Here is a 12716-nt window from a genome sequence, read left to right on the forward strand (position 1 = left end):
ACAAGTACTTTTACTTGAATAATACAATTGACCATTGGGTAAATAAGCTCTCATTAGTGAGGACACAAAGATTATTTTGGAAGAAGCAGCCTGGAATGGATTATCTGATTTGTGAAAGCTTTTCCAAAATGAATGCGACTCATACACTCAAATAAATACAGTTAATTTACTTTTTTAAAGGGTTGTCCTAGCAAAGGCTTGATTTTCCTATTCTATAGGAAAAAATATGTGTATTTCAGTTCAGTTGGGTATCTTTCTAGAGTACCTGCAGAGATATATTATAGTATTGCCCTCCAGGGGGCGATAAATCTTCAACAAAGCTTCAATCTCACTGGGAAGGTGAATTCTCAATTCAGTTAGTAAAAGCAGACATTCTGGCTTCCTTCTTGCTGGGATGCAGGAATTCTCGGGCCTATATCCTGAATTTTACATCGATGAGTTACCCCAGGTTTCTAGACTATATATAACACTTTTAGCAAGTCTGGTGGGGTTGGGGTGAAAAGTCCATGGCCCTGGGGTGTGTACCATGAGCAGAGCCTGGCCACAGTGCTCTGCGTGCCTCGCCACAGGTCCTGGTTTAGCTGACCCTGATTGTCCCTTACAATAAATAAACATTTAAAGATACTATTGCTACCTAGGACCTCTAGAACTTTCTGAGAGCAGAAATATTAGGCCCAAAGATACCCTAACTTGGGTTGGAGAAGGCTAAGTGTCTCAAAATGGCAGCGGTTCCCCCTTCCCTACATAAATCTCACAAAGGGCTATTTTTGTGCTATTAAAAAAATAAAACCATCACGTAGGAGACTGCAGAACTATAGGTCTGAGGAATCAGCAACTTTAGGTAGGAAAGTTGATGAGCATAAGGCAGCACAGTGGATAAATGGTTCATAGGTTCTGGAGTTGACAGACTGGGTTTCAATGCCTGCTATTCTTACAAACTCTGTATTAATTACTTAACTCCTGTGTCTCTGACTCTCATTCACAAAAGACTGTCTCATAGGGGAGTTTGGAAGGATTCATTAAGATACTCCAAAGAGAGTACTTGGTGCATAGTAAGTGTTCCATAAATGCCATCAGTTCTACTATTCCTTAATCTGGAACTGAGATCTCTACTACATAGTTCCAGCCTTGTTTGTCATTCTTTGCATAGACTCCTTCATCCCAAACACCTCCCTATATGATATACCTCTGCTCCCTCTGCTTCTTCTATCTTCCTGGTCTACATCATCATCTTATGAGATCCTACCCAAGTTTTAAGGATTATCTGTAATGGTACCTTAAAACCAATAACTTCCACACAATTCCCTACTCCCAAGAACCAAATGTGCTTTCTCCTATCTCTGGCCAATGACAAGGACACGATATCTTGATTGTATGACAGATGCCCAGGAGTATATATTTTTTAAAACTCATAGAACTGTGTACTTAATCTAAGAAAATTATAACTATAAACCAGCTCCGTAGGAATTTAAGGTGAAGACCTGTCTTTGGAGACAAAAAGATCTGATTCAAATTTAAGTTCTAAGACTTTCTACCTGGTAACTCAATGAACCTCTCTTACTTGAAGTTTTTCCCTATGTAAATAGAGCAGTTGTCACTTTCTTCTCTTGTTGGGAGAGTTTAAAGACACAATAATAGCATAAAAATGCCTCTCACAGTGCTTGCGCCCAGTTGATGCTACATAAATACGAGGACCTTCCTCCCTAGCATAACCATTTCTGTATTTGTCACACATGCCCCAGTCCACCAGAAAGTAATCTTGAGGACAGGCTATGTGCTGTCTTTTTCTTTTCCATTTTGTCCAGCATAGTGCAAAGGTACAATAAGTATTTGGATTCAATAGCTAATTATATCTATTTTTGAAGAGTAAATGCCAAGAGGCATCCTGACTTAAGCCTCTAAAGGATGTCACACTTGTGTATAACCACCTAGTAAAGTTCAGTATTTTAGAGTCTGACAGGTACTTAACTCGGCCAATAATTCAGCTATGGCTCCCCAGTGTACAGTAGGGCTTAATAACACATTTTTTCATTGTGATAGTTCTTTGAGTTCAAAAAGGTTGTCTATTTTTCTTTAGAGCAAGTAGAATGACTATACTGTTTTCTTGACCAATAAGTCACTCTGTTTTCCATGGTTCAAAGTTAAGCTTTTATTTGGTTTTAAATTAAAAAAATAAATTTCATTATTAAATAGTGAGATGGATCTAACTAATGTTCAGATAGTAGCTTACTCAGAAATATACCACCGGGGGTACAATTAAGGGGTGGATCACCTAAACTAAAATTATTTGTTATGTTGTAGTGTTTGTTAAAAGTTCAGCAGTGGCATAATTCAAAAGAAACGGAAATACAAAGTTTTAAATGTTTACAATGGATGGGAGAAGTAAACCACTTATTTCTACTGCAATTGCAAACTACTTTCTTTCTCAATACCAGTCAGTTTGGACACTATACCACAGTGCTAATATCATCAGGTTCATCTGCTTTCTTTTGCCTGCTTGGCAGGGATTTCAAGTATTCGAGATGTCTCCGGGCATCCTCCTGATTTTGCCTCACATAATATACCACATATGAAATCACCATGGTGAACCAGCCAAACATGGTGACCAGCATGGCATAATCGGTAGTTTTTTTAGGGAGGTTACAAAGGTCAGCATCGTTGGCAGCATTGAGGAATGGTCTGCCAGCATGTTCGTCCAACACGGACGTTTTACAGATCACATTGTGGGCTGTCTCATGATTGGATGCCATGCTCCTCAGAACTTGCTGTAGAGTACAGTCACAGTGCCAGGGGTTGTTGGCAATTCTGGCCCTGGCCTTCAGGTTATTGAAGGCATTTTTGTGCACACTTTGAATCCGATTGTCAGACAAGTCCAGAGTCTGCAAAGTTTCAGCTACTCCTTTGAAGGCATGCTCATCGATAAACTCAATGCCATTTTTGGACAGGTTGAGAACTCTCAGTTGATGGAGGTCCTTAAAAATTTCATTGGGAATAGATGTGATCTGATTGGAGTCCAGATACAGTAAGACTGTTTCAGGAGGAAGATCTCTAGGTATTTCCTTGAGATTTGCATTGCTACAGGTGACATTTAAACCCCCAGAGGAAGAACAAAGACAGCCCTTGGGACACATACTGGCAGAATGAAAGCACAGTATCATAAGAACAAAACTTTGTAGGAGGAGACACATGGAGAGGGAACGGGTTAACCACAGGTCTACCAGATTCATGCTGGAATGTCAGCATAATCACGAGCCCATTCCTCATTTACTCCAACAAGTGTGGTAATGGTTCCAGCCCTGTCCACACTATTGATTTCCTTCTTGCGTGGTTCAAAAGGCTGCAGCTAACACATGTGTCTCTTCATTATTTCTGTCCTTGCTTGGGCACCTAAAGGAAAGGGAAACAGATGCAATTAGCTCCTTTGCAAAGGAAGGTACATTGTAATTAAAGGTGCTCTCAGGTGTCTGGCATTCTATGTGGGTAGGGGGTTAGGTTATGCAGGTAATTTCCATCAATGCCACTAGGAATTCTCTGTGAAATGGAAGTCTCCTGTTCAAATCCCAGGTGCTGGGGGAGAGAACTGTCAATATATGAAAATACTTCTGAATTCTGTTGCCTGGTTTTCAGTTGGATAGAATGAGAACAAACACTCCCTATTTCTCTGCTGATCTCCACATCCTGGACCCCTTCTAATTCTACAGAAATAAAATTTAATTATGCTGCTCACTCTTTCTGAGACAACAGATGAATTTATGCAATTTGGTCCTGCACTTGGGCAGCAATGAGAAATAATACCAATATTTCATGGTTAATGACTATAGACAGGGATATCTGTCATGGCTTTTGAATGGATGCCCAATTTGGAATATTGTCTCTAAAGAAACATCTTACTTGAATTAAGAAAAGAATAAATGCATTCCAACCTTCACAACAAAATATTGCTAGAGGCTGACAACCAAGAACCTCCAGGATAGTTGCCTTCCTTGTGACCTCTTAAAATGACATTATACCTGGGAGGATGCTTTTAACTGAATTTCCAGAGGATCCTCTCTCTCTTTTCTAAGGACCATATCCCCATCCCAATAAATGCTTAAATATGACACATACCTATAAGACTTTTTTATATAACAAGAGAATTAAGAAATACTGGCTTTGAAAACTTTCCCAATAAACTTCACTCTCTATATGTTGCATATATATACTGTTAGTGTTGGCAAGGGTCACAGAAATTACAAAATTAAGTGATATGAACAAAGTTATGAAACTTACTCAACAGCAGAGAGCAGAGATAAGAATATAAGTTAACTCTCAAAATTACCCTTTAATATAGAGAGGAAAGCACACATCTTTGGGACCAGTTCACAAAGGAGACAAGTGGATCCCAGAGAGACGAGGTTACTTGCCCAAGGTCAAACAGATTGAGGTGTAGAGACAGGACTCAGGCCAAAGTCTTTGTTCTGACTCATTAATATCAAAGCCCTTCCCACTATCCACACTCTCTCTTCCAAGCTCATCTGCTCTATAAGTATCTAGCAAGCACTGCTTATTGTGATTTATGATGCTGCTATGTTGCAGCCCTATCTTTTATACTATGAATATTGTTCCAAGTTGAGGACCCCCATGGAGCTCAAGTGAGGGGTCCCTGTGCATTTCAAAGGGAACCCATGCCTGACTGAGAAGATTCCCTCCCAGGATCTGAGAAACAAGAAGAGTATTCACTTCTCTTACAGCAGTGAACAACACACAACTTTCTGCGTGAGCAACTAATGACTTTCTGAAAACTTATCTTTTATGAAGATCCCAGATGGATAAATACAGAGGGAAATGACTCCAAATGTTACCAAACTCACAGAAGATTAATGTGAGCTGAAAACATAATGATCTGGATTGTTAATCATAGAAAAAATGAGATTAGCAACAGCAGAATGGAGTGGATGTGCTTTTGGAAAACTGAGTCCCTTAAATACCAGAGAATGCTAAAGAGAGACCCTAAGCTTACTAAGCCCTCCATCACCAGAGCATTTCACTGGCAATGAAAGTGTCTTCCCTTTCATGTTTCCCTTCAAAACTGTATTGCATGGCACTTGGGGACTCTAGGAATCTAGATGGGAAAGAAAAAAAAATAAACAGGTGTGGAAGGGAAGAGAGAAGACAGAGGAGTAGAAGGACAAGGCAATGAATTCTAGGAAAATGGCATGAGAAAAACACAGGAGACAGGAGAAATTAATGTAATTGAAGAAAGTAAAGGGAGTCCACATCAACCAAGTGATTCCACTGAGTATGCGCAACCAGCCTAAAACATGCTGAAGATGAGAAGACGTTTCTGGAGGACACTTCATATTTCTCTTGGGATTCATTAAAAGAGTTTGGTGTAGTAAAGTGTTCTCTATTCAGAGTACAAGCTCCATGAAGGCAGAGACTTGTTTCTGTCTCTTGCAGAGACAACAGTAAGCAATTAAAAAGTAGAAAGTACACTGAGATTGCATATCAGCTATATTTATTATTTTATTTTGAGATGGAGTCTTGCTCTGTTGCCCAGGCTGGAGAGCAATGGTGTGATCTCGGCTTACTGCAAATCTCTGCCTCCCAGGTTCCAGTAATTCTCCCGCCTCAGCCTCCCAAGTAGCTGGAACTAAAGGCACACACTACCATGTGCAGCTATTTTTTTTTTTTTTTTTTGGTATTTTTAGTAGAGACAGGGTTTTACCATGTTGACCAGGCTGGTCTTGAACCCCTGACCTTAAGTGATCCACCTACCTTGGTCTCCCAGTGTGCTAGCATTACAAGTGTGAGCCACTGCATCCGGGCTGTATCCCAACTTTAATTTCTTATTAGTAGTGGTGTTCTTGGGGATCTCTTTTCTTTATCTTTGTATAAAGATGATAAAAGCACCTACTTACAAGGTTGATTTGAGGGTTATATGAAGTAATCCATGTAGAGCACTTAGCACAGTATGAAATAGGTAGCAAAAGTTCAATGCTTCTTAGCCATAGTTACTATTATTATTCTCAGATACATTCCCAACACCCAGCATAGTGCTTGGCATATAGTGAGGACTAAATAAATATCTTTTATATGAATAAAGCAACAAAATATTGAAGAGTCTAGCTATGCTTTTTATTCTACATGACAATTATTTTTATAAATATTTTAAACATAAACATTGGTTCATCAAATGTCTACTGGTGTTATACGGCAACATAATGGACTTAGGAAGAGTCATAGGTGTTCAGGCTCCTAGGAGATGGAAAGAAGAATGAAACTCTTCCTCAGCAGGCTTCTTTACACTTCTTCAGGGTTTCTCCAGAAGGATCAGTCCAATGGTCATGGTCACATGTAAGAAATGTTTAGGACACAGGTTGAGTTCTGTACTCAGATTGCAATCTTTCTTGAGATGGAATCCATCATATCCCAAATGGTCTATCTGTGAACTGGATGTAATGCTTGTTAGCAGTACAAATACAGAGCACCCCTTGCTTTCAAAGAAGTTGGACTTGAACTGAGTATTTCATTTTCTCTCTATTATGTTTGATAAAAAGAGAATAAAGTCTTCTGGGTTTGGCTATATTGTTGAGCCTCTGTGAGTCAGCCTCTATAGCCATCACCCCCAAACAGAATAAAGTGACAAAAGATGCAGGATGTAGACAGCTGAGCCCTGGGATGCTGCAGTGGTTTGAGTACGTGTGTCCTTCACATTTTCTGATGTCTAAATCTAATCCCCAGTGTGAAGATATTTGGAGGTGGGGTCTTTGAGAAGTGATTAGGTCATGAAAGCAGAGCCATCATGAATGGAGTTAGTGCCCTTATAAAAGAGGCCCCAGAGAATTCCTTCATCCCTTCTGCCATGTGAAGAAACAGAGAGAAGAGAGCCATCTATAAGCCAACAAACAGGACCTCACCAGAAACCAAATCTTCTGGCACCTTGATCTTGAGCTTTGCAGGCTCCAGAACTGTAAGAAATAAATTTCTATTGCTTTAGCAGTGCAAATAGACTTAGATGTCCAGGATGTAGACAACAACGCCAAAGGCATCAAGTCAAGGTCATCTTCACCAGGGAGGATGGAAGAGCTGCTTTCCACTCCATGATACTGGTTCTGTAGTTTCCAAAGGGATAATCAGTTTGATATTTCTTTATATTACTAGATAGGTCAATAATGCCTGTTGGAAAAAGAAGATATGAGGATACGTGCCTCAGAGAAAAAGAGGTGGATATTCTTCTGACATTGGTTATCATCCAGCAGAATACAGGGCTAAAAAGCTTGGAAGCCTAAAACTCCCTCAGCTTGGAAGCCTGAAACTCCCTCCTGCTCTGGCTGAATCACAAAGCAGTAAACAAGCTATGCTGCTGGGCAAGAAGAGTGCCTTCCTACTAACTTCAGAATGAGTGGTTAGAACATAAAGAAGGACCTGGGGTCACACTGGTAATGGCAAAAGCAACAACAGCAATTACTGCCCATTAAAGGGACGGACCAAGTTAAACAGCATCTTTCCTCCCTCCTAACTCCCCCTCTGCAAATCTCGACTCACGGGACTACCCTGTCCCCATCTACTCATTCCCTTTAACTATGTCTGGGTCAAGCAGGATGCTGCAATATTTCTGGATGTGGTGTTTAAGTATGCACTGCACCCCAAAGGAGAATTATTTTATCCAGACTCATATCTCGCTTGTATTTTCTTGCCACCCAGGTTCCTGAGCATTAGCAGTTAATTCTGGGATTGGGTGGCAACCATCAAATACCATTTCCAGAAGAAAAAAAAAAAACAGTGCATTTAACAGGGTGTTCATTCAGTGAGAAGACAGGCCATTCAGTGGCTGATTAATAACTGTCTTGCTGCTTATTTCTTTCTTTTCATCATTAAATGACAGGAACATTCAGAGATTCTAACACAAAAGCTTTTATTAACCCTTCTGAGACAACCAAGTATATCAATTCACAGAGAAATGCCAGATACACCAGTTTCTTCCAATTATAGTCTATGCAACTCTATTACCAAACAGGAGAATTTGATTAAAAAGGAAATAGATAGCAAAACAGGAAGGGCTTTTAATTTAAAACATAAAATTCAGATCAAGAGGAAAAAACCCTCATACATTTAATTATTTTAAATTTAAGACTTCTCCATGGCAAAAAGTTAAGGTTATAAACAAAGTCAAAGAACAAATGACAAAACAAAAGGTTGATTATTTTAATACACAAAAAATCCTTTCAAAAGAATAATAAAGTAATCTAATAAAAAAAATGGAGAGCTGAGCTGGGTGCAACAGTACACACCTATAGTCCCTGCTACTTATGAGGTTGAGGTGCGAGGATTATTTGAGCCCAGAAGTTTGAGTCCAGCCAGGGCAACATAGCAAGACCCTATCTCTAAAAAATAAAAAAATAAAAAAACAGAAAGAAAAGCAGAAAAGAAAAATGGATGGGAAATAATATACATAAATGGCAATGCATATGATGTATACAAAATAAACCATATGAAAAGATTCTTGATCTCACTGACAGTACAATAAATTCAGGCTAAAGTACTTATCATCTAGATTAAAATTAGGCATAGTATTTAGTGTCAATAAATATGTTAAGAACAAAGCATTCTCAAACACTTGACAAGAGGATAGATTGGTGTACTCTTGTCATATAAGCAATTTGGGACTATCAAAAATTTAAAATTTAAGAATAAGTTATTGATGATATAAAGATGTCCAAAGATTACCCTAAAGAGCAGCTCAAAAAAAAGCAAATACTTGTAATATAATCACATTTGTGTAGATTTTTTAAAGAAGATAAATATGCAAATATAAATATGTAATTAATATGTTTACATATGTTTAGATCACTTCCAAAAGGGTATGTCAGAAACTATTAGTAATGGTTAACCCCAAGTGACTAGTGGAACTGACGGGCTGCCAGGGGGAGAAGAGGAATTGCCTTTTTATTTTATATTCTTTTGTATGGTTTTAATTCCTTATGGTATAAATATATTTTATTTTATAGTAAATATTTAAAATATAATGCAAAAGGAGTAGGATTAGCCAAAAAATGAACCCAAATTTAATGCCTCAGAAAGCAACTATTCAGTGCATGAAAGAGTTGAACAATGGTGGCCACAACTATTCAGTGCATGAAAGAGTTGAACAATGGTGGCCAAGATGGCAAAGGCAAATGAAAGAACAATGAATTATTAAAAGCAGTACATGTTTCATGATGAGAGACTGAATATACAAACGGACAGTAGCCACACCATGTACAAAAATAGATTTCTGATGCACAATCTGCAGCAACCAGACCAGGAAACCAAACCACAATCTCCGTAGCAAACAACCCAAATCAGCCAAGAAGCTGATTATGAACTGATAATTTTCCTGAATGTTGACCCTGCTTCCAACTTAGGACCAATCCAAGAACACTAGATATGCACCCCTAACCAATCACGTATGCTGCCCTGCTTCTAGTTAGCCCACCTCCAGCTTTCCCATGTCAACAGCCTTCAATCAGAACTCACCTGAAGCCTTCCTTTTTTCCCACTATAATGCTTTTACACTCCTCTGCCAGCCTTTGAGTCTGTCTGCCAAATGCAAGGGATGGTGCTTGCCTCTTTTGCTATAGAAAGCTCTGAATGAATAGCATTTGCTTATTCTCATTTGGGTGGTTTTTGTTTATTTTCACAAAACCTAAAGTTTGAGTACTTGATATCTTTAATGCAATATTTCCAAAATTAGTCTTATTGACTATCATAGAGCTTAGATATGATTTATTTATATGATCAGGTTATCTGTAAAATAAGTATTGGTTGCATAAACCATCAATACGTCTAATTCCTGTGTATTTGTGATTCAAATTATTAGGAAAAGAGAGTTGGGACCTGGTTAATTCAAGTGAATAAACTGCATAGGTAATTTTTCCACTGCTGGTCTTTGGGATCGTGTTTGGAGATAATAACTTCTTCATTCACATCTTTAGCACTGAGTTCTGCCATGGACTTTAGTTCTCCATTTCCATTCTCAACTGTCTACTACAGGAAGAGTTCCTCAGGGCCTCAAACTTTGCATACCCAAAAGTAAAATCATAATTTTACACTCAGCTTTACCCAATAACTTCCGCCTCCACTGTAGACCACATTTTCTTCCATCCCGATTTCTTGAAGTTTTTATTTCCGTTCTCCATTCCACCTATCCCTTGCTTTGCATTCTCATGACCTCTTTCCTAATTCAGATCTCCAACATCCTGTTCTGAAAGAGCAAAAGTCTCCTTCCTGAATTGTTGGTGCCCAGTCTCTCTGCTTCCATTCTTCTAATATCAGGTTAAAGTAACACTCTTAACCACATCATCCTGCAGGTCACAAAAGCCCTAACGACCCCCAATGGTTCATAACAATCTCCTTCTACAGTTGTATCTCCCGCCATGTTTTCTTACACAGACACAGAAACATGAACTCAACAAATAGCTCAATGAGGAGAAAACTGATGATGAATGGCACTTCGTTCCACAGATATGAAATTTATCAGAAACTAATCCAACTGAAGATCTCTACACTGTAGAATAGCTTTCCTGATTTAAAATCCAATTATAAAGATCTGACCCATGAGTCATTTAGGTGGCCCATTAATAACAACAGCTGTGATCATTTAGTCAAGGATATGAACTGACAAGGCAGACAGATGCATGAAGAACAGAGAATATTTTCATTTAAAAGGAGAATAATCTGGCAGCAGATCCAGAACTGTTTAAGGCAAGGAACCCTTGCAATCTCCAAACTCTCCCTTCTCTGATATCCTAGCCTCTACTATATTATTTACTGTTTTCTACTTCATATTAAAGACATCACTTTACCTTTTCTACTGCTAGACCATGAGGTTCCAACAAGTATGGTCAGTGTCTTACCCAATTTTACATTCTCACATTGCCCATGGTAAGAATTTAATAAACATTTATTGAAATGAATTATAATCCATTCTCATTTCATTATAACACAGCTATCATTTGCTTGGCATTTATTACACATCAGGTATTTGTTAAATGATGAATTCCTCTAGCAGGATGGTAAAACTGAAATTCTGACAAGGTTCTTGGTTAAATGAATGTAGAGTTAAAAAGTTACCGTATAACTTTTTTTGGAATTAAGGGGTTAAGTTACCATATAAAGCTTGGCTGACACATGTTCTGTGAGTCAACGTGTCCTTGCCCACTTTGAAAGTAAAAAGATCACACCAACATTGCACAAGTATACATATGTAACAAACCTGCACGTTATGCACATGTACCCTAGAACTTAAAGTATAATAAAAAAAAAAAAAAAAAAAAAAAAAAAAAAAGAAAGTAAAAAGATCAAGAGGTACCTATCTTGTCACCTTCCCAAGGAAAGGAGAAAGTTTATTACATGACCCCTGAAGTTGGGAGGCAGAGTGTCTTGGAAAAAGAACCAGGTTAACCTGTTGTTTGGAGATGCAGTTGGGTGATGTTTCGATGTCGGGGTGAGCCTACACTCCCAGTTTGTCAATAAGGGATGGGAAACTATTTCCTATAGGTCAAATGCAGTCACTAGAGGGGAAGAGATTTTCAAGGAGCAAGCATCTGGAGTCCTATTTCACTGTCCCATAAGATTCCTTTGTAGAACAGAAGGACTCCAGCAATACAAAACTGTAGGGTAGATGCTTAGATTTTGAGCAGGTGGCCACCTGAAATGAATCCACTGTCAGAGTCAGGGTAGCCACATGGCGGAAGAGCATTAAAGCCTCAGGAGAAAGAGACCTGAATCCTCTCATCCTATTAATTCTACCTCCCGAGCAGCTGCCACCCAGTCATGCTCACATCGGGGTGGGGTGGAATGGAAGGCAGAGAAGAGAAATCAAGCCACTTACTAAATCCTCTTTCCCTTTGAGCCTGAAACAAAGGGAAGGGGAGAACAGTTAAATAATAAATGAAATTCAGGGTTTTTGTTAATCTCTTAAACTAAACATTTAAATGATCATTTTTAATTTTTATTTTGGTTTAAATTAACTGAGTTTGTGACTTAAAATAATATTAGGACAATCTATTATCTAGGGGTAAGTACAACATTTATGGGGCTTACTAATTTGCATTCAGAGACTAGAAGAGAATGATCAAGAGGATAGAAATTAAAGGAACAGTAGAGGCAAGAAGGAAAGTTTCATTTTATGCTGGTTACACATGTATCACCTCACCACAATTCTCGCAAAACCCCTAAAAGGTAGCAATTGCAACCCTTGTACGGATGAACAAATTGAGGCTTAAAGAAGTTATATAACCCATTTATGGTAACAAGTGCTAAATTACACAGGCAAGAGCTTAACTTAAGTCCTTTGGCTTCCAGAGCACATGTGATCAAACATGGCACCATACACCATTTTGCAGCTAAACTATACTTTTTTCCTTCCAAACTGACTCCACTAAGATAGGAAACAAGGACCAAGATGGATTTTTAAATTAAGGGAAGTATACTTCCAAGTCAAAAGCTCTAAAATTATCCATTTGCCTTACATTTGTGAACTACTTTAGAAGCTTGTGGGGCAAGTTCATATGCATGCTCTCATTTGATTATCTCTAAACAGTGCTGTCAAATACACATAGTGGACATTATTAGTCCCTATGTTAATACAGTAGAGGAACTCATAAAATGGAGACTCCTCAAAGCCACAGAGCTGGTTAGTAGAAGGAAAGAACCTGCATCTCAGATATCCCCCAGAACAGGTCTCATTTAAC

At 38.6% G+C, this 12716-nt stretch overlaps 1 protein-coding gene across 4 annotated transcripts in view; it reads right to left on the reverse strand.

Annotated features, from left to right (window-relative positions):
- Window positions 1–2124: 2124 nt before the first annotated feature.
- Window positions 2125–12716, reverse strand: part of LRRC3B (leucine rich repeat containing 3B) — an 85617-nt gene continuing 75025 nt past the window's right edge. For 3 of the 4 annotated variants that reach the window (XM_011956230.1, XM_011956233.1, XM_011956232.1), the window contains one exon: window positions 2125–3387. In XM_011956230.1, coding sequence (XP_011811620.1) covers window positions 2448–3227 — 780 coding nt within the window. In that variant the 5' untranslated portion in view covers window positions 3228–3387 and the 3' untranslated portion in view covers window positions 2125–2447. Of the gene's footprint in view, window positions 3388–11804; window positions 11877–12716 lie in introns of all 4 variants that reach the window. The other variant, XM_011956231.1, reaches the window with a different exon arrangement.

This window comes from Colobus angolensis, unplaced genomic scaffold (genome assembly GCF_000951035.1).
Source record: "Colobus angolensis palliatus isolate OR3802 unplaced genomic scaffold, Cang.pa_1.0 Scaffold411, whole genome shotgun sequence".
Classification (NCBI taxonomy): Eukaryota; Metazoa; Chordata; class Mammalia; order Primates; family Cercopithecidae; genus Colobus; species Colobus angolensis.